General features: G+C 33.0%; 2 protein-coding genes across 3 annotated transcripts in view; one reads left to right on the forward strand and one right to left on the reverse strand.

The window, feature by feature from the left end:
• Positions 1-20,944, forward strand: part of LOC129806043 (serine/threonine-protein kinase S6KL) — a 56,304-nt gene that overhangs the window by 16,105 nt on the left and 19,255 nt on the right. The window lies entirely within an intron of this gene.
• On the reverse strand, positions 1,256-13,723 carry LOC129806048 (neurofilament medium polypeptide-like). 2 transcript variants are annotated; one of them, XM_055854364.1, is made up of 2 exons: positions 13,424-13,723; positions 1,256-2,839 (listed from the first exon to the last, which is right to left on the reverse strand). In XM_055854364.1, exon 2 carries the CDS (start codon positions 2,811-2,813, stop codon positions 1,914-1,916), a length of 900 nt encoding a protein of 299 aa, XP_055710339.1. In that variant the 5' UTR covers positions 2,814-2,839; positions 13,424-13,723; the 3' UTR covers positions 1,256-1,913. The 2 variants fall into 2 exon arrangements, with proteins under 2 accessions (XP_055710339.1, XP_055710340.1); XM_055854365.1 differs by having other exon boundaries at positions 1,256-2,830; positions 13,424-13,629.

Consider the following 20,944-nt stretch of genomic DNA (forward strand, 5'->3'; position numbering starts at 1 on the left):
TACTTACCAATTTTGAGTTCTTACTTACCAATTTTGATGTTTTACTTACCAATTTAGAGTTTTTACTTACCAAATTTGCATTTTTTACTTACCATTTTTGATTTTTTTTACTTACCATTTTACCAAAATATTCACCATTTTGCTGCAGCCTTTAATTTTTTTGAGAAATTAACAAATTAAAATTTGTGAATATGAATGGATTTTCGCTTTATTTGGAGCAAAATTAACTAAATAATGAAACTGTGGTATAGAAAATATATAAATATAATAATTTCGTACTGTATTTACCATGAAAACAGTGACGTTTCCATTTGGAGTAACGAAAAATTTCCATTTGGAGCAGGTTTTGAATTAGCTCAATTTACCCTACACGACTTTTGATGATTTATATCTGTTTTTGCATTTAAGCTCCAAATTATTTTTATAAGTCTTAGAGTTAGGTCATTGACCTCTCTTTTGGTCCTATTATAGAACTATTTTGTTTAGTTCAATGCTCTTATTTGGCATATTTCTTAACCGTGTTGGACCAGATTAAATTTATTTGATGAATTGCTCAATCAGTCGGGAATTGTGTGGATTTTTAGTGACGTTCTTTTTTTATTTTCCAAGTCCATTGCGATATTTTGGTCACATATGATTTACTATCTTAGATTTGTTGAAAAGAAACATAGGTATTTATAAACTAGTAGAGACAGAGACTCGTGTCACATTAAATTGAGTGCAAAAAAGTGCTAATCTTGCAATAAATTAAGCAGAATGAAAAAGAAGTTGCGAAACTAAGAGATATCCAGTATAATTTGCGAATTTATCAAATGTACTGCTAATGAGTTTGTCGATAACATTGGAAATTCCTGTGTTAAGAAAATTTTAATTTGGTCTTTTCCCATGTGGACGGGTGGTGGGATTAATTGCTTTTCGTGTTTTACCTTTCACACTTGTACAATTTTCCCAATAGAATTACCTGAAAAATGCAATTACCGCTTTGCGATGATTCTGTATCTCCATCGTGTCAAATTGCCAATAATCCAGTCAGTGACCTAGACCTTCGTGATTACTTAACAATTTGACGAAGGTGCATGAGAATCGCACTGTATTACTCATAACCAGAAAATGGTCAACAAGGTCAAGCATGTAGTTTATCTTATTTGCAATTTTTCTTTTCTGGTTGCAATTCTGCGCGTGGAAATTGTGTGTAGGATGTATCAATTCACATTAATTTACCATGGACAGAAGGAGAGAAAAAAAACAGAAATTGTTTTCCATCTGTAAATTCTATCTTTATTGATTTAACTAAGAACTAGGGAGAATTACAAGCTATGTCTTTCCATTTTTTTTTTTTGTAATCTCTTGACATTCCATCAGTTCCATGGATACTTCCACAGCCTCTTTAGAGGATATTCAGTGGAAGTGTCCTTACTCTATTGTCATTTTTCCATAGGACATGTCTTGTTACTCTGATCTCACAATGTCTCAAACATAGCCTTAAAATAGTTTTAAAAAATTTATAGTTTTTTTTCTTGATTTGTTGTTCTGCCCCTCTTTTATTCATCTCGTGTCACTCAAAATAATTTGATCGACGTAAAAAAAATGACTCATAATCGTTAATTGCATTACAATTACAAATTATTAATAAAATTATAAAATCGAAAGGGGGAAGGTTGGGGGGGGGGGAATTGGGGGGAAAAAGAGATTGCTACTCGCTAAATTGCGCAGGAAATTGTGTATTGTGAGATTATAATGGAGCTCAGAGAGGAAGGTTAATTGGGCAAAATTTGTAAAAGTTTGTAAATTTTGAAATGGAGAAGACGTTAGTCCGCCATCTTTGAGCTTTTGCAGATTTTGCCAAATTGACCTTTCTCTGGGAGTAAGTTTTCTGAGGCGGGTGATTCTGTAAAAGGTGTGTCTCCGTGCTCTTAAGCAGACTCGTTGGATTCCTGACTCTCTTGGGAGTTGGGTTCGGCGGATTCTTGGCTGTCAGAGGTGGCTGGTGGGGGTTGGGGTGCGGCAGGGACTGCTGGTGGAGCAGGTGGAGCTGGTGCAGCTGGTGCAGCTGGGGCTTCTGGTGCTGCTGCATTGGGTGCCTGCTGTGGTTGTTCTGGTTTGGCAGGTTGTTCGGATTTAGCGGGCTCTTCGGGTTTGGCGGGTGTCTTCTCATCTAGATTTCTCTTGGCACCTGGAGCTTCGTCTCCCTGGACATTCTTTGCCTCAGCAGCTGCCTCAGCGGCAGGAGCAGCAGGTTTTTCAGCTTCTTTTGGCTCCTCTGGGAGTTTCTTGTCCTCTGTGGGCTTCTTCTCTTCCTTCTTCTCAGCCTCCTTGGCTTCCTCCTTGGGTTCCTCGGTGTCTCTGACTTGTCGGACAGCATCATCGGCCACAGGCTCAGCCTTAGCGGGCTCTGGGGGAGCTGCTCCAGCCTCATTCTTCTTCAGATCCGCCTCCACTTTTTTCTCCTCCTGGACGGGTTTTGCTGATTCACCAGCAGCTGGCAGGGCTTTGGGTTCCTCAGGTTTGGGCAGATCTTCGTCAGATTTGGAGTTTTCCTTGGATTCCACAGATTCTGGCAGCTTTCTCTGTTCTTCGGATTTTGATGCATCAGCTTCGGCTGCTGGTGATGCTGGTTTCTCAGCCACCGGAAGAGCCTTTGCCACTTCCACAGTCTCGTCAGATACTGACTTTGAGGAATCATCTACTTGGGCGGCAGGACTGTCTTTTGTTTCAACAGCAGCAACATCCTTGGCTGCAGGGACATCATTCTCCGTGGGTCGGGCATAGGTGAGGGCAAACAGGGCCAAGAGGATGAAGATTTTTCGCTGCATTTTCTCTGTCTTCCTGTCTAGATTAACTATCCGATGGCGAGCAGGGCGGGAAGAAAAGGGAAAAAAATGAATTTCAATTAAAAATGCTTAGACACGAATAGCACGCAATTATCGTGCAGACAATATTAAATGGACAATTGCATCATTATCTCCAACATTTTATGTGAATATAATTTTTTGTGCATAAAAATCCCATAATTATTGTCTTGGCGTCTATCTTGCATTCTATCTTGTATTCTGCATTGAGATTCTTTCTGTTACTTGAGAAAATTTTGTGCCAGTGAACATTCTTAAGCGTTGGCTAAATGTACAGGATCATGGCGAAAATGGGAATGCTGGAAACGAATTTATGCTAGAGTATTCAGGAAATAAGGTTTGTCTAAAGCAGAGGTGTGCAGGAACCGTTTGAAACCGAATAAACGTCAAAAGAAACTTGTACGTTAACGGTCAAAACGCTTTTCCGGTCAAAACGTTTTTGCACACCTCTGGTCTAAAGTTTTGAACGCGAATTTTAAAGCCAATGAACAGACGTGAAGCTTTGTGATTTGACAAACTTGTTTGTAACTTAACACTTTTACAAACCATGTTTTTTTGCATTGACAAAACCTTTAAGAAATTCGAAAATGAGATCCACCCTCTACCTCCATTTTTGTAAATGTTACACAGCATATTACAAATTATGACCTCTTTTTGACAAACTAATTTGTTACTCAGCACGTTTATTGCAAACCATGTTAGACCGGAAAAACGTTTAACTACTCTAAAAAGAAATGTTTTGTCAAATTAACTAGACAAGTTTGTAAAAAGGATGTTCTTTAATATATGGAGAATATGGAAAAGTTTTGTCAAAAGAGTGTTTTTCCATATAAAATGCAAAAAAAGTTTTGTCAAATTGGTAAATAACATCCTTTTGGCAAAATTTCAACAAAATACATTTGTTCGTTTAACAAAACATTTTTTTTTTCAGAGTAGTTCATATAGTTGAACCAATTTCTACAACAGCTTCATAAGTCCTATACAGAAAATCACAAAATATGACCTCCTTTTGACAAACTTTCTGGGAAATGTTTGACATATTGATGTAGATTTTCAATTTTATCACTATTCTATCCATTCTATCACAACAGTCATGTAAGTCACACGATGATGTGATAAAAGAACAACAAGCTAATTGATGTTAACAATAAAAATAACCATTCGTGATCGAACAAAATTAATTTAAAATTCATAATCAAGGTGTCAACATTGCTATAAAAAATGCAAAAATTGAGTTATATGACTTATTAATAAAAATTGCAATGGGCACGCGACAACACGGATCTACTGCACAGAAGGAACGATTAATAACAGCGGAAATGTCTAAAAGATTGTTGAAAAGCTTTTGTGGCAATAGAATGAATGAATAATTAATTTTAATTTGAAAAAACTAATAAAAACTGAATAAATCATTAGAAGTTTGATTTAGAATCGTATCTGATAGCATTTTTTCGCTTGGCTGAATCTTTAACCTACGTGACATCATGTTTTCAATACAAAATTTGGTTGTGATTCCATTCTGAATTCGTATTGCAGTTGTATCGTACTACACACTTTTTTTATGTTGCATCTGAAATTTACTTGAGCGCAAATCTTCAAAATAATCTTTGAAAAAAAAGTCGGGCTGAAATAAAATTCTACAGTAGAAATTTTAAAGCGATTAAGGTTTTTACAAAATCGTATCGCGTTTTGTCGTATCATATGGTATTGTATGGTATCGCACAGCCCACAGCATTGCTATGTTATGCCTAAAATCTAGTAAATTTTAGACATAATTAGTTTCTGCAGTAGGAATGTTAAAACGATTAAAGTTTTTTACAAAATCGTATTGTATCATGTTGCATTATGTCGTATCGTATCGTATCGTGTCGTGTCGCTATATTGAATCCCAATACAATTTGACTTTAAATTTCTGATACAAAAATTAAATTCGATTGAATTCTAAATTAGTAATACTGCGATCATAATAGTTTGCTGCAAAATCGTATCGTATCGTATCGCATCATACTTTTAAGATTAACCATAAATTTTCTAGGTTTGCAATCTTAAATGGAATATTTAGGGATGGTGAATTTGAATATTCGGAACAAAAAATTATAATTTGGTATACAAGATCGTGTCGTATCGTATCGTATCGCTACATTGAATCTTAATACAATTTGATTTTAAACTTGTGATACAAAAATTAAATTTGGTTGTATTCTATATTGGTAATATTGGCATCATAAAAGTTTGCTGCAAAACCGTATTGTATCGTATCGCCATCGCACCTTTTAGGATTAGCCTTAGATCTTCTAGATTTCCAATATTCAATGGTATATTTAAAGATGATGAACCTCAATATTCTGAACAAAAAAGAAAAACTAAAAATTTGGTATATAAAATCACATCGTATCGTGTCGTACCGTATCGTATTGTATCGTACCGTGTTGTATTGTATTATATCGCTATATTGAATATTAACACTATTTGTTCTTATTCTTGTAACTCAAAATTTAAGTTTGATTGAATTCTATTTTAGGAATATTAGGATCATAAAAGTTTCCTGTAAAATCGTATCGTGTCGTATCGCATCGTATCTCTATAAGTTTATTCTTAGATCTAATAGATTTCCAAGCTTCAATGCAATATTTAAAGATGATGGACTTCAATATTAGAAGTAAAAAGAGAAGATCTACAAATTTGCTATATTAGTATAACGTGTCGTGTTGTGTCGTATGGCATCGCATCGTATTGTGTCGTATCGTATTGTACCCTTTGCTGAATTTTAAATCTACTGGGTCAGAAATATCAACACAAAGCTTAGAAATTATTACTTTTGATATTAGGAATATGATATATCATATCGCATCGCATCGTAATGTACTGTATTGCATTATACCCTACGTTAAATCTTATACCTATTAGATCAGAAATCTTCAGTGCAATGTGTAGGAATTATTACCTTCGATATTAGGAAAATAAAAGCTAAAAAATCGGTACGAACATGTATTGCATCATATCGTATCGCATCGTATCTCTAAGTTGAATTTTCTTCTTCTTCTTCTTTTTCTTCTTCAATATTTTATTTTTACGGCTGGCAGATTCAAACTAGATCCATATCGCCATAAGTTGAATCTTAAATTAATTGGATCTCAATTTTGGTACGAATGTATATTCTATGGCATCACGTCGTCTCAAATTGTATCGTATCGTTTGACATATAATCGGATCGTATTGGATCGCTTCGTATCGTATCGTATCTCTAAGTTGGATCTTAAGTTTAATGGATGTAAAATATGATACGAAAGTGTATAGTATCGTGTCATATCGTATCGTATCTCAATACATCGTATCATATCGTTTCGTATCATATCATATCGTATCTCTATGTTGCATCTTAAAATTATTAGATTACAAATTTCGTACGAAAGTGTATGGTATCGCGTCGTATCGCATCACGTCGTATCGTATCGTATCACGTCGCATCGTATCGTATTGCATCTAAGTTGAATCTTAAATTTATTGGATTTCAAATTTGTTACGAAAGTACTTTTTATGGCATCGCGTCGTATCAAATCGTATCGCATCGTATCGTATGGCATATCATCGGGTTTCATTGTATCGTATCGTACCTAAAGTTGAATCTCAAATTTAGTGGATCACAAATTCGTTATGAAAGTGTATGGTATCGTGTCATATCGTATCGCATCGCGTTGTATAGTATCGCATCGCTATATTGAATCTTACGTCCATTTCATGTAAAAAAAATTGCAATATAAAATTCAAAGATGATTGAATTTTTCATTAGGACTATAAAAACAATTGTTAACACCTATAAAAGTAATAATATTTCAATTTTATGTATGTTGCGTCACATTTTCCTTCATAAGCCTGTATTTTCGCGTGTTTAGTGGCGAACGGAAGTTCAATAAAATGGTCTCTCTATTTGTGCTCTCCGGGGAAGAGAGTTTAAGTACACCCAATTCAAGTACAAGTTCAGTGATTTAAAGCGCAATTTTATCTTATTATTCAAATACGCATCGGTGTGAGAAATTGTCGGTGGCATGGGATGTGCAAAATGAAAAAAAAGATAAATAAAATAAAAAATAAAAAGAAAGAAGTGAGATTGGAGCAAAAGGATTTTGTGAGATCTGCCTTGAGACTCTTCTCTCTCTCTCTCTGTGCTTCTTCCATTCTCTACAAGTTCTTCCTCCTATTTCAGCAATCACCCATCTTCTTTTTAATTCAATCAACTTCTTACACATCCGCTCGATGGTGAATGATTTCAATGAGGCACAATCACTTTTGATAGTGGATGATATGAGCGTGAATACTCATAAAAAGCTTGGGTATAAACTTGTAACTCCTCTGAGATTTTTTCTTGATTCAAAAGGCACTTGGCGAGGAGATGTGCCCAGTGGGAGGCGGAAGATGATGAATGAGTGTCTCGAGGGGGCGATTCTCTGTGTTTTTTCTTTTGGGTTTCATTGGGGGGAAGGGGGCAAAAAGCAAAACATATTTTGAAGAAAGTTGCGCATTGAATAATTTTCTATTCATAAATGAAATTGACCCAATTTTCACCCAAAAGGAAAAAATAACAAAAATGGTTTTTGGATCATCGCGCCAGAAGGAAGTTGACTATGTAAATGGGGCTTTTGATGCTATCACGTTTTGTGTAGAATTCGAGATAATCTTCCGCCGAAATAAAAGCGAAAGAGGGGAAATGGTCAGAGAAGTGATGATGGAAAATTACTCAATAGGGAAGGCGCAAAGGGAATTCACAAAGAGAAGAAGAGTGTCGTGATTTGTGAATTGAATGCAACTAAAAAGGCAAACACGAAAGAAGTCACTGGTAAATGGTGGGCAAATTATGCAATAATTTTTTGATTTATAACGGAAATTATTTAATTAATTATGTCGTGTGATTTTGAACAACACGCAGAAATTGATATTGATATAGGTTTTTATGTGGCTGGGCTGGATGTTATAGAGAATTTCAAACTGGTTTATCATGCATAAATTACATATTGATATGATGAAAAATTTATTCTTTTTGTCTGGCATAATGTAGAAAAGTAAAAAAAAATGCATATCTCTTCGCAATCTTGACAATTTTACACTTTGGAATGATTATGAAATTTTTTAATATTACAAGATGTAATATGTTACTAAAAAATTATGTGACATGTTTGTGTCTCATTACTTATTACTCTTATTGATTGGGACATTTATTGAAGGAGGTAGGGAAAAATGTATGTGGCTTGTATGATTAGAATGCAGAAGGTATTTTTGCGTTTTTGCAAATTAAGTTCATTTTTTTGTATTTTTTTCACAAAGAACTGTTGATCAGGGTGAGTGATACCCAATTATGAATCTTCGCCAAATTTAACGACAGAAAAAAAATCCTTCCGATCAGAATTAAAGCAGGCCAGGGACCTCTCCCTATTTAGGCGACTATATGGACACCTATTCTTCTTTTATTATGGGACTCTTGCACACTTTTTAGCTCAGTAGGGGAATGTGCCCATGCTTTGTACGGTCCTAAGCTTTACAATGACTAAAGTTTTCCTATGTTTCTAAATAAATATGACTCCGCAATATATTTTAAAAACAAGACACTTTCCCCTAGTTTTTAAGATATAGAAGAGATGAGCCACATTTATTGAAAAACATACGAAAAATTGAGCTATTGTAAAGCTTGGGACCGTGTAAAGCATGGGCACTTTCCCCTATAATTTCATGAAATCAAAATTCGTGTCCTTTTTTTTCTCAAAAAAAAAAAATAATAAAAATAAAAAAATGCATAAGCCTATTCTACTCGTTCGATTTCAAAATTAGATTGAACTAAATTGAATTTGTTATGACTTTTAAAAGAAGAAGAAGAAGCATTCGAAAGAGTGTAACAGGCTTATGCAATTTTTTTTTAAGTAAGAAAGGGATGTGAATTTTGATTTCATGAAATTATACCGAACTAATGGGTGTGCCAGTAGCATAACAAACAATATTAATAAAACTAGATGTCCATATAGTCTCCTAGATAGCCAGAGGAAATCAAAGCTTTTAAGAAATACAGGGATATGAATTTCGATTATATGAAATTTTACAGATTAAAAAGGTGAGCTAGAGCCACCATTAACAGAATATCACCATCAATATGTAATAGGAAATCGTAAATAAATTTAGCCCATTGTAATATTATATTTTAATAGCTAGTCCCAATGCTAGTCTAATGCCTCAAATTTTCATAAAATAGCTATGGATGAAATTCATAAGGAACATAGAGAAAAAATTGAATTGTCTTAAGCTTGAGTCGTCCGAAGGTAGCACGCTTTCCCCTATTCCTTTAATGAATCTAACCTATTTTTTTCAGGAAATGTCTGACATAGGACTGGCTATTAAAATATTTTGTTATAAGGTCAGATTCTTTAAAGGAATAAGGAAAAAATATGAAGTGTTCGAAGGTAGAATAAGTGCGAAGCCTAAAATATTTATTAAGCTTGAAAGCTTTCCCCTATCCATCCCTCTTTCTTAGGACTTAAATTGCATTGAAATACAGTAAATTTAAGGTGATGATCAAAAGAAGAAGAAGAGTACGTCAAAGAGTGATAGATATATAAAACGATTTAGAAAGAAACAGATATAAATTTCGATTTAAAATTTCTGAACTATTAAAATGCTTTGTTATGGCTCCGGCACACCTTTTAGATGAGGAAAATTTCAGGAAGTCGAAATTCGAATCCCTTTCTTATACGCTTTGCATATGTCTGTCCCATTCATTCGTACTCTTCTTCTTCATTTGAATATCACAACAAATTCAATTTAGGTCAATCGAATTTGAAGTGCGAGAAAAAGAGATGTGAATTTAGCTTTATTGAAATTTTATCGATGTGTGCCGGGACCATTATATTGGATATTAGGCCCTTCAAGAACTGGTTAAGCCTCCAGTCCGAAACCCGTTTAAAAGATGCGTAGATATATGAAACGTCTGAGAAAGATAGCGGTACGAATTTCGATTTCAAGCTTCTGATATAAAAGGTATGTTGGAGTCACAAAAGCTTAAATTTTGGTCTGTAAGAAACCTAAATCTTTCCAAAACTGGATGTAACTTAATGGCACTGGCACACCTTTTCAATTAAATAAAATTCCATTGATTGAAATTTTACCTCTTTCTCTTTCAAATTGAAATCAGATGTAGCTGTCCCTTTCTGTCAAATGAAAATTGAAATTGAAATTGAAATTGAAATTACAATTTTCATTTAACAGAACGAGATAAGTATATCTTATTTTAGTTGGAAAAAGTAAGAAGTAAAATTTCAATCGATTGAATTTCATTCAATTGAAAAGGTGTACCAGCGCTATAAATGATTAAAACTCTTGATTTCCATTTTGAAAAATTTACATGAAAATTTCAATGTTTTCTTGTGGCGCTGGCACAACTTTTCAATTGAGTGAATTTTAACCGATTGAAATTTTATCTCTTACTCTCTCAAACTGAAATCACATATGGGTGTCTCTTTCTGTCAAATGAAATTTAAAATTTCAATTTCAATTTCAGTTTTCATTTGACAGAAAGAGACACATATATCTTATTTCGCTTTGAAAGAGTAAGAGGTACAATTTCAATCGGTTAAAATTCACTCAATTGAAAAGGTGTGCCAGCGCCATTAAATTCTAAATTGAATAGGGTAAAGTGGTACAAGTTCGACAATATGGTACAATTTGGACAGGGTTTTTTTTGATAAATTTAGTACTTCATTTTTGTTTGTATATTTTTAATGCTTTAGTTTTATAATTTGGTTCCATGTGCTTAAAAACAAATTTTGTACTGTATTTATCAAGAAAAAAGCCATATTCAACTTGTATCGGCGAATTGTCCAACTTGTAGCACTATGTCCAACTTTTATCACTTTACCCTACTGCTCTATTGTATTACAATTACATTTTAATGAAAAATTAACTCAGAAGAGTTTTAGATTTCTTTTTACTTTTTTTACATTATTTTTTTTTATCGAGCTGCAGCTTGAATTAAGTTGCTGAAAGAAGGTCTGAATTTAATTACGTCTCTAATTCTTTAAAAAATAATAAAATAATGCAGAAAATCCATTCGACAATATTTATGTAATTGATTAGCAAAGAAAAACAATTTAGTATGATAAGACTTAGTCCCATTTAAAAATGAAAGAAAAAAAGCTCAATTTTAAAGCTGCCCCCATTCAAATGCGCCTCACTTCCCTTATTTGTTTTTTGACAAAAATAGTTTTGCTTTAAAATTATACATTGACTGCTAATAATAATAAATTATTTACTTAAATTACAAAAATAGTATTCTAAAAATAGAACAAATGCGGTAAAAGAAAACAACATAGGAGAAATTTAATTTTAGAAAAGAACAATATGTTCAAAGTTTAAGTGGTATTCAAAAAAATAAAATTCCTGGTAAGTTTTATAGTTAATTTTCCGGATTTTTAATTCAATTAATCCTTAGAAATGCTTATTACAAAATTAGGAAGGAAAATAAATAATCCGTGAATAAATAAATAAAAAACAGCTTTTGCGAACATAAGAGTCGATTTCCTCAATTAATGTCTTTAATTCCTTCAATAAAACTTTTATAGAAAGAGACTCTTTTTTCGAAAAATTATATATTTGGTTTTATTTTATTGTTGTTTTATTAAAATTAATAATTGTTTTTTTTTTCTACGAGGAATGTCCTATGAATTTTCAATTTTCAAAGTTGTGCTATAAAAAGTTTTTCTTACTATCCGAGACACACACCAAATTACTGTGTTTTTCCTTAAAGATTTCACCTTCTTTTTAGATCTATTATTTATTTTCTATTCTTTTAATTCGAGTGCCTTACCATTGGTGAGGACAATTTACAGAAAAAAAACCATTGAGATTCGTGACTTAAGATTGAATTTGAGTTGACTTGGTTTTTGGTGTGAGTCTTGGCTTACGGTTTCCTCGTTTATGGCAAAAATCAAACAGAATTATTGTGTACAGAACATTGACTTCAAGAATCTTCACAACTTTGCTAATGTAACCTAAAATATATTAAATTCTAGATCAAATACTCAAAACTTTCAAAACATAAACACCTGGTAGATAATTATTAGGATTGATCCAGGGGCCATTAAGCCTGATAAAAAGTGAAGCTATTTTTCAGTTCTCCTTGTAAAAATTTTGCAGATACTGCACCACGACTGAAACAAATTTACTCGTAGTTCTTGTATTATTTCGGCGAACATTATGAAATATGTATTTTAATATAGCTTTTAATGCACGATTTCTAAATATATCAGATTGATAAGTCAATTCTCTTTAGGAAAAAACTTGCCAATAGTCTTCAGTGCCTCTATGCAAAAATGTAAGGAAAAATGAAATGTTGAGAGGCCTCTGGACTGATCACTATCTATAAAGTGGTCTGAAGGTCTCAAAATCCCAAATATCAACCAATTTTATTGCCTTTTTAGAATGTAATAGGTCATTTATCCTTAACAATTCAATCCTAATGCCTCCGACACACCTTTAAGATCGGTAAAATTTCATGAAAGTAAAATTCATGTCCCTTTCTTTATCGAAAGATTTGCATAAGTCTATCCCATTCTTTTCGACTCGAAATTAGACTGAACTAAATTTAATTTGATCTGATGTTAAAAGGAAGAAGAAGAGTATGAAAGAATAAGATAGACATATGCAAAACTTTTAAGAAAAAAAGGGATGTAAATGTTGACTAGAGTAGTTAAGCCATATGGCTAAGTCTTAGGTCTGAAGCTCATATAATGTCGCTTTCATTATCAAGCTCATCAAGTATCACAAAGGTATTTCGCTTTCCTTGATTTTTATATTTTTGGAATCCATGAAATTTTTTTGTTTAAAACTTGCAAGGTTTTTTTTTACACTGCTTAATTGAGCCACAAAAATAGAGAAGATACTAAATTGATTTAAACGAAGGATGAAATTTTACATAAACACGAATAGTAAGAAAGGCTATTTCACTTTGATTGAAATTTTATTTGTGAATAAAATAATAGTATATAACTTTTATTTGATGATATCTAATACGGAAATTGAATACATCACTATTAAGAAACGAATATTTAGATTATTTGAACAATTTTCCATGTTTTCTATTAAAATATTAATAAAAAAATCTTCGAGCTTTGAAACTTTCTTTGATTTACGACATTAAATAATTCAAGCGACAATATTTTTAAAAGGTATTTTAAAATTTTATTGATCTCAAAGAACAAATTAAAAAAAAGGTTTTGTCATGAAGAAATTATTCAGAAATTGGCAAACCGACTGAATGCTTTTAAATTGGTACACTTTTCCTCAATATTTAATTAATTGTCCCATTTAGAATTCTGCTAAGAATGTGAATTTTGAAATGTCAAGCTATCACACTTCAATTAATCGAATTAAAGCCAATAAATTTCACTTTTTAGCTTCACAATTTATGCACAAAAAATGTTGGTTTTCTTGCAATTTTAAGCACCGTAGAATTTCATTAAGAAAAAACGAGATGTTTTACTGATATTTTTATATAGTTCTAAAATAATATGCCTAAAATAGAATGCACTTTAACTCACCTGAAGATCAAGATACACAGAAAGAACTGATTTTATAGAAATTCTTTAAAAGAAAAACTTCACCACAATTTAAAGTCTTTTTGGAGCAAGAACTAACACAATTGGTCTCAAGTGGATTAGTACTGGATGTATATGGGGATAGGTTTAAACTTAGCTATTGAGCTTTGTATTATTGTCGGTCGGTGGAAGCAATGTGAACGAGATTCTAATTCTCCAGCCGCCTTTTATACAAACCTCACTCAATCCCAAGAGTCATATAGTTTGGAGGGGGATCTTGAGCGTGGCTCTCGCTCTCGGAATCCACCACAAATTCACCTCACACTCCGCCACTGTTGTCCCCCACAAGAGGAGCACCTCGCATAGAGTATGTGGCTGGACAAGACACGACATATGGGGAGGATACTGCAAAGGGGGCTACTCCATATGTTGTTCATGATACTTTTCTACAGCACGCAACTTCTGCTCGAGATGATCCCAAAGGTATATTCCGTAGGTCAATAATCTATTCAAAGCATGGACACTTTCCATAGACTCCTGGCTCTTTTTTTTTAGGGGAGGCCTAATCCCTTGTCAAATGATCAGTGTTCCGCAGTCACTAGACACTTTAGAGAAGTATGAGTCAGAGCTGGAAATTCCCTAGATATCAGATCAAAACCGCGCCCAATTGCCAAGAAGTTTCACCTTATGCTAAACAGATCAATTTCCCAATGATACACTTGTTTATTTGAATAATAAGATTAGATTTTGTTTTATTTTATTATATTTCTCAGAAATACTTCCATTTGTTTAATATTTATCATTGAGAAAAAAAAAACCTTCTTTACTAACAACATCTTCAATCAGCCAAATGAAATATTCATTAGAATTGATTCTTTAGCTTTCTTAAGCAATAAATCAGAATTCATTGCTCAATTTGTGGCTTTTTCTTCGAGTTCACAATCATTTATCGGTCTTTCCTCTTTCCCAGTGCTAAATTGCGGAAGATTTTTTTTTGAAGAAATATTTTTGTTCTTTTTTGATAAAAAGAAGGAAATTCCTAATGAAAATGGAAGAATGTTGAGCACCTGTATCAATATTTAGAACTGAGGTCATATTTATGATGGCAACAATACTGGTTACTGATTACTGCTTTGTTATGTTTAATTTAGCCAATATCCATTATCTTGTACAGAACATCATTTCCCCTTAATCCGAGACACCTTGCATACTGTGCGAAGTTACGGACAGCTTGCAATTTCGGACATGATCTTTATAGTGCTATTCCAATGAAAAAGGAACTTTTCTTAGTGTTGGATCCTGTCTATAGTATTCTCTCCAATCCTCGTCGTGTTCCAAATTGACCAAACAGTCGTGACAAGAACCAAGACAAAGAAAAATAGATTATTTAGAAGCACCTGAGAACAGTAAAGTGCAAAAAAGATGTTCATTTTTCATTGGAATAACATCATGAGAGGGAAGTAGGGCGTCTTTGAAATAGGGAAATTTTAAAATTGGATTTTTTCTCCCGTGCTATATTTTGATCGTATATCACTAGTAAAAATAAAGGGATCAGATTGATCCTTTTGCAAAGGATGGATCAAATTAACATGTTCTATTATGAAAAAGTACATTCAGAGTTTGAAATTTGATCCATCCTTTGCGAAAGGATCAAATTTGGATCAATTTGATCCTTTTATTTTTACCAGTAGTGTGTATATTAGCTGAAGTCAAAGTGGGAAATTCGGTCTAATTTTTGTTCTACAATTTAACTTTATTCTGAAAACGTATCGATCCTGGATGGGATTTCCTTCAGGGCATCAAAGTGCTTGGGAGAACCAATGTCAGGGAAAACACAAAATGCGCTACTTCTTACTCTCACAGGAAACTTCGACTAGTCACCTCTCATCATCAGGTGAAGACTCTACCTCGAGTCATCATTTTCTCCCAAGCACTTTGATATCCTGAAGAAGATCCCATACCGGATCGAAACGTTGGCAAAATAACGTCAAATTGAAGAATATAAATTAGACCGAATTTCTCACTTTGACTTCAGGTTTTATCTCCCATTTCTAGATAGAATTGAGCTTTATCATCATACATTTCATCTTCACAATTGAAAAAAGTCCAATTTTAAAGCAGCCACAATTCAGAGGTGCCTCACTTCCCTCTATTCCTTATGATTACATATTTTTTTATTTTTCATTTAAATTCTTTGAGTTTGTACAATGCCAAATAAAAACACTAGAGCGATGCATTTACAAAGGAAATGCTGTGAAAAAATCCTTAGTAGAGTGTCGGAAGAGCAAGAAACTTCGAGGAACTTAGTGTCCGATATAAGACACAAATATCCAAATTTTTGTTCAATTTTAAATGATTTTAGAGAAAACAAGTACGATAAACTTTGCAATTGCAATTTATATTAAAAATATTTTAAACTTAGAATTTTGGTATTTATATGCAACATGTCCGAAATTAGGTACAATCTAATTATAGTCTGGTTTCAGAGATCTTCCCAATTAAATTGTTTTAGGATTTATCAGTCATAACTTTATGAGCTTTCCGACTTAGTAATCTGACTCGATTAACAGAAGAATATAAAGATTTTGAATTAAATTTATCTGATTTAAAAAAAAAGCATTGTAATGAGCAGTAAAAAGTTAAAATTGAGCAGTAGGGGGAAGTGGGGCACTTTTGAAATTGAGATTTTTCACTTATGTTTAAGTGGAACTGAGCTATATTACAATGTAATTTAGTTTCTCAATCTGTCTGTATAATTAAATTATATCACGATAAGGCTCAATTTTATTTAAAAATAGGTGGAAAATCCCAATTTCAAAGGTACCTCACTTTCAAAAGTGCCCCACTTCCCCCTAACAAAAAAATTTGAAACAGTGATATTAGAGTCCAAATTTTGGCAAAGGGAAAATAAAGGGCTTTTCGTACCATCTGCAACAATTTTGTATGTTAAATATATAAATTAGACCCATTTTTGTAAAGATTTAAGTTTTTTACTGACCATAATTAGATATTTTACTGCTCATTTTTAATCTTTGACTGCCAATTTTGAATTTTTTACTGCTTGTTTGTTTTTTACCCTTTCAAAATAATATTTTTAATGTAGAATTATTAATAAACAGTAGAAATTATGTCCATTACTTTTGCTCTGAACCTGAAGTACACTTTCTAGTAAGTGAAGGCAAAATTAATCAAATAGAAAAATTAAGAAATAATAAAAAAAGAATAAAATAAATATAAAATTTAGACATAGAAATAATGAATAAAGAGATGCCAGCCAACAGGTTTTGTTTTTTTAAATTTATGTTAAATATTAAATCTTTGAAAATAGTAATTTTACTGAGACTTTAAATATTATGAAAAACGAAATCCCGAAAAATACCTTAATAAAATTTGCTCATTTAATCATAAAAGGTTAATCTACTTAGATTTATGTCTTCATACAGAAATATTTATTTGATTTAGAGTAATCTCTTTTTTTATAGCACCTCCCCCAAGATTTAGTATATTCCTTGAATAATCTCTGTCTTACATCTTTCTTTGTAGGGGAAAGTGCCCATGCTTGATACCATTGGAAGCTTTGTAATGACTAATTTTTTCCTATGTTCCTCAATAAACGTGAATCCACAATATATTTTAAAAACTGGCCACTTTCCCATACTTTTAAAAAATGGTTGCGATGGAGTCGCTTATATATTGTGAAACATAAAAAATTTAGTCATTACGCAGCTTCCAATGGTATCAAGCATGGACACTTTCGCCTAGTTTAGCTTTATTATTCATTTAATAATAATAAATTAAAAAAAATGATATGGTCAAAAGTGTAAACTTTTTTTAGGATTTTCCATACTCATGGCCACTGCTTTTTACGAACGACAAACTTTGTATCACTGCACTGTTGCGCTTGGTCAAAGTGTAAAAGGACACCACGAAGTAGTAGAACCCTTTACATTCGAGAGTAATTCTTCGTTGTTTTGTCCTTTTGCCGTCTAAAACTGTTAGGACATCTCAAAGTTCCAAATTAGACATGATTCCAAATTACCCCCATTTTATACGGGCTTTAGACCTAAGGCTTATGCCCTAGACACACTTACGACTAAAGTCCAGAGACGACTAAGCTCGTTCATAGCCAAGTCAGTTTCTGACACACTACACACGAGGCTTAACATTTTCTGGCACTCACAAAAAATAACTTTCGTGGATTTTTATGCAGATATTTCTACTGAAATGCACTAATACTCCTATGAAAATGAAACAATTTGTAAATTCATGTCTCAGTACACGTGCAATAATTATTGTTAATTACAATTATTTCTGAGGTGGAAGTTAACTCGCGACTTAAGCCAATTTAGGCGATTCTAGTGAATAATTCTTGTTATTATACGTGAATTGTGAAGTAAAATTAAAAGTAGTTTCATTTTCAAAGGTTGTACTAGTGCATTTTAGTAGAAATATCTGCATCGGTGGCAGCCAAAATCCCGAAAGCCAAAATCCCGAACGCCAAAATCCCGAAAAGGCCAAAATCCCGAAATCCAAAATCCCGAAAGACAAAATCCCGAATTTTCAAAATCCTGATAGGAATGAAATTAGATGAAGAAAAATGCTTAGAATAATTTCCCAAGACACAGAAGATTTCCCTTTGCCTCCAACAAGCGCAAGTACTATCGTGGGAGTAGCTGTGACACTTTTAAGAATTCGGGATTCTGGCTTTCGGGATTTTGGCCTATTCGGGATTTTGGCTTTCGGGATTTAGGCGTTCGGGATTTTGACCGGGACCCATCTGCATAAAAATCCACGAAAGTTATGTTTTGTGAGTACCAAAAAATGTTAAGCCTCGTTTGTAGTGTGTCAGGAACTGACTTGGCTATGAACGAGCTTAGTCATATCTGGACTTTAGTTGTAAGTATGTCTAGGGCATTAGCCATGTGGCTTAACTCAAGGCTGAACTTCTCTAATTTCTTATCAATCAATATTTTTTGTAAAATTATCACTTAAGATTGGACAACATGGACAAGTGATCATTTAAATAAAAAAAAACCAGTAAAATTGGTTGGTATTTTGTATTTCTAGACCATCGAAAACTGGGCTAAATGTTACGTCTGAATCCGGCCTTATACGGGCTTTATATCTAGGCTTAGCCATATGGCTTAACTTATCTAATACCTTATCAGTCAAGATTTTTTGGAAAATTTAAACTTATGATTGGGTTAATATCAATGAAAATCAATAAAATCGGTTGCTGTTTAAGTTTTAGAGACCCTCGGAAACTGGGCTAAACCTCTGCTCTAAAGACGATCTTACTCTACCTAAATAGGATTTTTTACTGATCATTTTCCCGTAACATATAAATATTACTAACTCATTAAAAAAAAGTCTCCTGCTAACGTAGAGTTAATAATCACTTAGTTAATTAGCCTGAAATTGCCAAAGCGCGTGAAAATACTGCTTTTTTATTGTCAATTTTTAGACTCGGCATAAGAAAATGTGTGAATTGTCTTTTGAATGACTTCCGACACCCGGTGGAAATCTTCCAACCGATCTCCATTCAACTCTGGTCAGTGAATTATCCGTTGATCTCACTCTTTTGCTTCGGGAATCTTCCAGAGAAGTAGCCATAGAAGGTGGTGAGTTGGTGTTAGTTTGAAAATTGTCGCGATCTGAATTAACTGCATTTTTATTTAATTCGATTTAATCAAATCCCAAGTCAATTTGCGCACACACCAAAGACTTTTGTAGAGATGGACGAGGCAATTCTCAAGTATTATTACAACATATAACGAGAACATTTGCTTTTCTCACACGTGAAAATTTATTTATTTATTTTTTTGCTTCGTGGAAGAGATTAGCGGGAGGAGGGGAAAGTCCAGCGGAAAGTTCCAAATTTGCAAGTTCGTGAGTCTGAATCAGGAATCTCCAAGTGGGCCAATAAAACTATATAACAATGATTGTCGCAAGATGTTTTAGAAGCGCATGCGGCATATATTTTTTTGGTGAAAAAATTTGCAAAACTAACCTTCACCTTAAAATATTAAAAAAAAAAAAAGTTAAATAAATTTGCTATAAAACGACTAAGAGAGAAAAAATGAGAGATTTACGATGTGTTAATTGTTTCAAGCTTAATGTAAATATTGAGATTTTATTCGAACAGAAGTCACAGTACAATAATTGTTTTTCTGCACAACTTTTGGGATTTTTCGTGAGTAAATATTTGTTTTTGGTTTTTGCTTCTGTTTTCACTCTCAGAGTATGTTTTTTTCTATAATCACCTTTTTTATCACTGCCATTGTTGACAGAAAGATCCCCCGAAAAAAAGACACATAGAGTGATTCATTGAGTCAAGTTCCAAGATTTAAAACTTTTACATAATATCTTTATTGACAAATATATTATCTCTTCGGTCTTTGCTAATTTAAACCCATAAACTTTAACGAAAGTAATGTCTTGGGATGAGCTAAAGGAGAAACTCTGTTGAATACAGAAAAAAACGCGTCTTTTTCCAATTAAAAGTGGAAGAATGATGAAGACAAGTTAGCAATTTCCATTTTAATTGTATCACCAGAGAATTTTATGACGAGTATGGCTATTGCAATGTCCTCAAGAGTTATGTAGTTGTTCCATTCTGGTGCTAGAGACGAATGGAAGAGGCGCCAACCCTCAGGTGATGCATAAAAATGAGATCTAGAGATGGACGGAATTTTTTTTTATGATGCTTAAATACTTCCCAGAACTATTCTTTAGCACAATTTTTTTTTCGCCAAATAGCTCCAATACGAATTATTTTCCTTGAATTGAGATATAGTATACAATGGATAATAAAAAGTGCTGAATTACTCTTCTGGGATGGTGAATCATGACCACAGTGCGTGTTAAAAGATGTAAAACAATCAGTTGTTTTTTTTTAAATTTTTTTATAGGAGATTATTGTCTATGAATTGGTCTGTACTTTATTCTTATACAGCCAATATTTAAGATAATGCAATCAGAATCTAGCTTTGATTGTCGTTCTTTTTCACTTGGTCGAAGAGTTGTGAAAAGAAGTTCAGCTGTGTGAATCTGCCCCATCGTTCCCTATTGCACGAATTCTTACTTACCATCGTTATCAAAGAAAGATTCACAATATCGATTCAAATTTGGTTAATTAAATATTAGAAGATGGGGGTAGTTTTAGACGGTATTAGGGGAATCGGGGCAGAACAAGCCAGGGGTAGAATTATATAATAGATTGTCATAGAAAAATATGTTGAGCTAATCACTAATTATTTATCATAAACACGTCCCTTATTAATAAATATATTTTTCACAAATTAGGGGAAGGTTTTGCAGCTTCGTAAAAGTTGATTTTTTTTCCAAGTTACTAAATGTATTTCATCTATTATCATATATTCTAATAGCTAGTCCTACATCTCACATTTCCTGGCAAACTTGGAAGTCTAGGCCTTTTATCCTGGGTTCAAAAGGCAAAAATAAAAAATAGGCCTAAAATCGTAATTCTGATGTGTAATATTTTAAGCATTTTTTCATACATCA

The sequence above is a fragment of the Phlebotomus papatasi genome, chromosome 3 (assembly GCF_024763615.1).
Source record: "Phlebotomus papatasi isolate M1 chromosome 3, Ppap_2.1, whole genome shotgun sequence".
Lineage (NCBI taxonomy): Eukaryota > Metazoa > Arthropoda > Insecta > Diptera > Psychodidae > Phlebotomus > Phlebotomus papatasi.

Excerpts from the sequence above, each read along its gene's own strand:
- LOC129806048 (XM_055854364.1), bottom strand. The coding sequence starts at position 2,813 with ATGCAGCGAAAAATCTTCATCCTCTTGGCCCTGTTTGCCCTCACCTAT.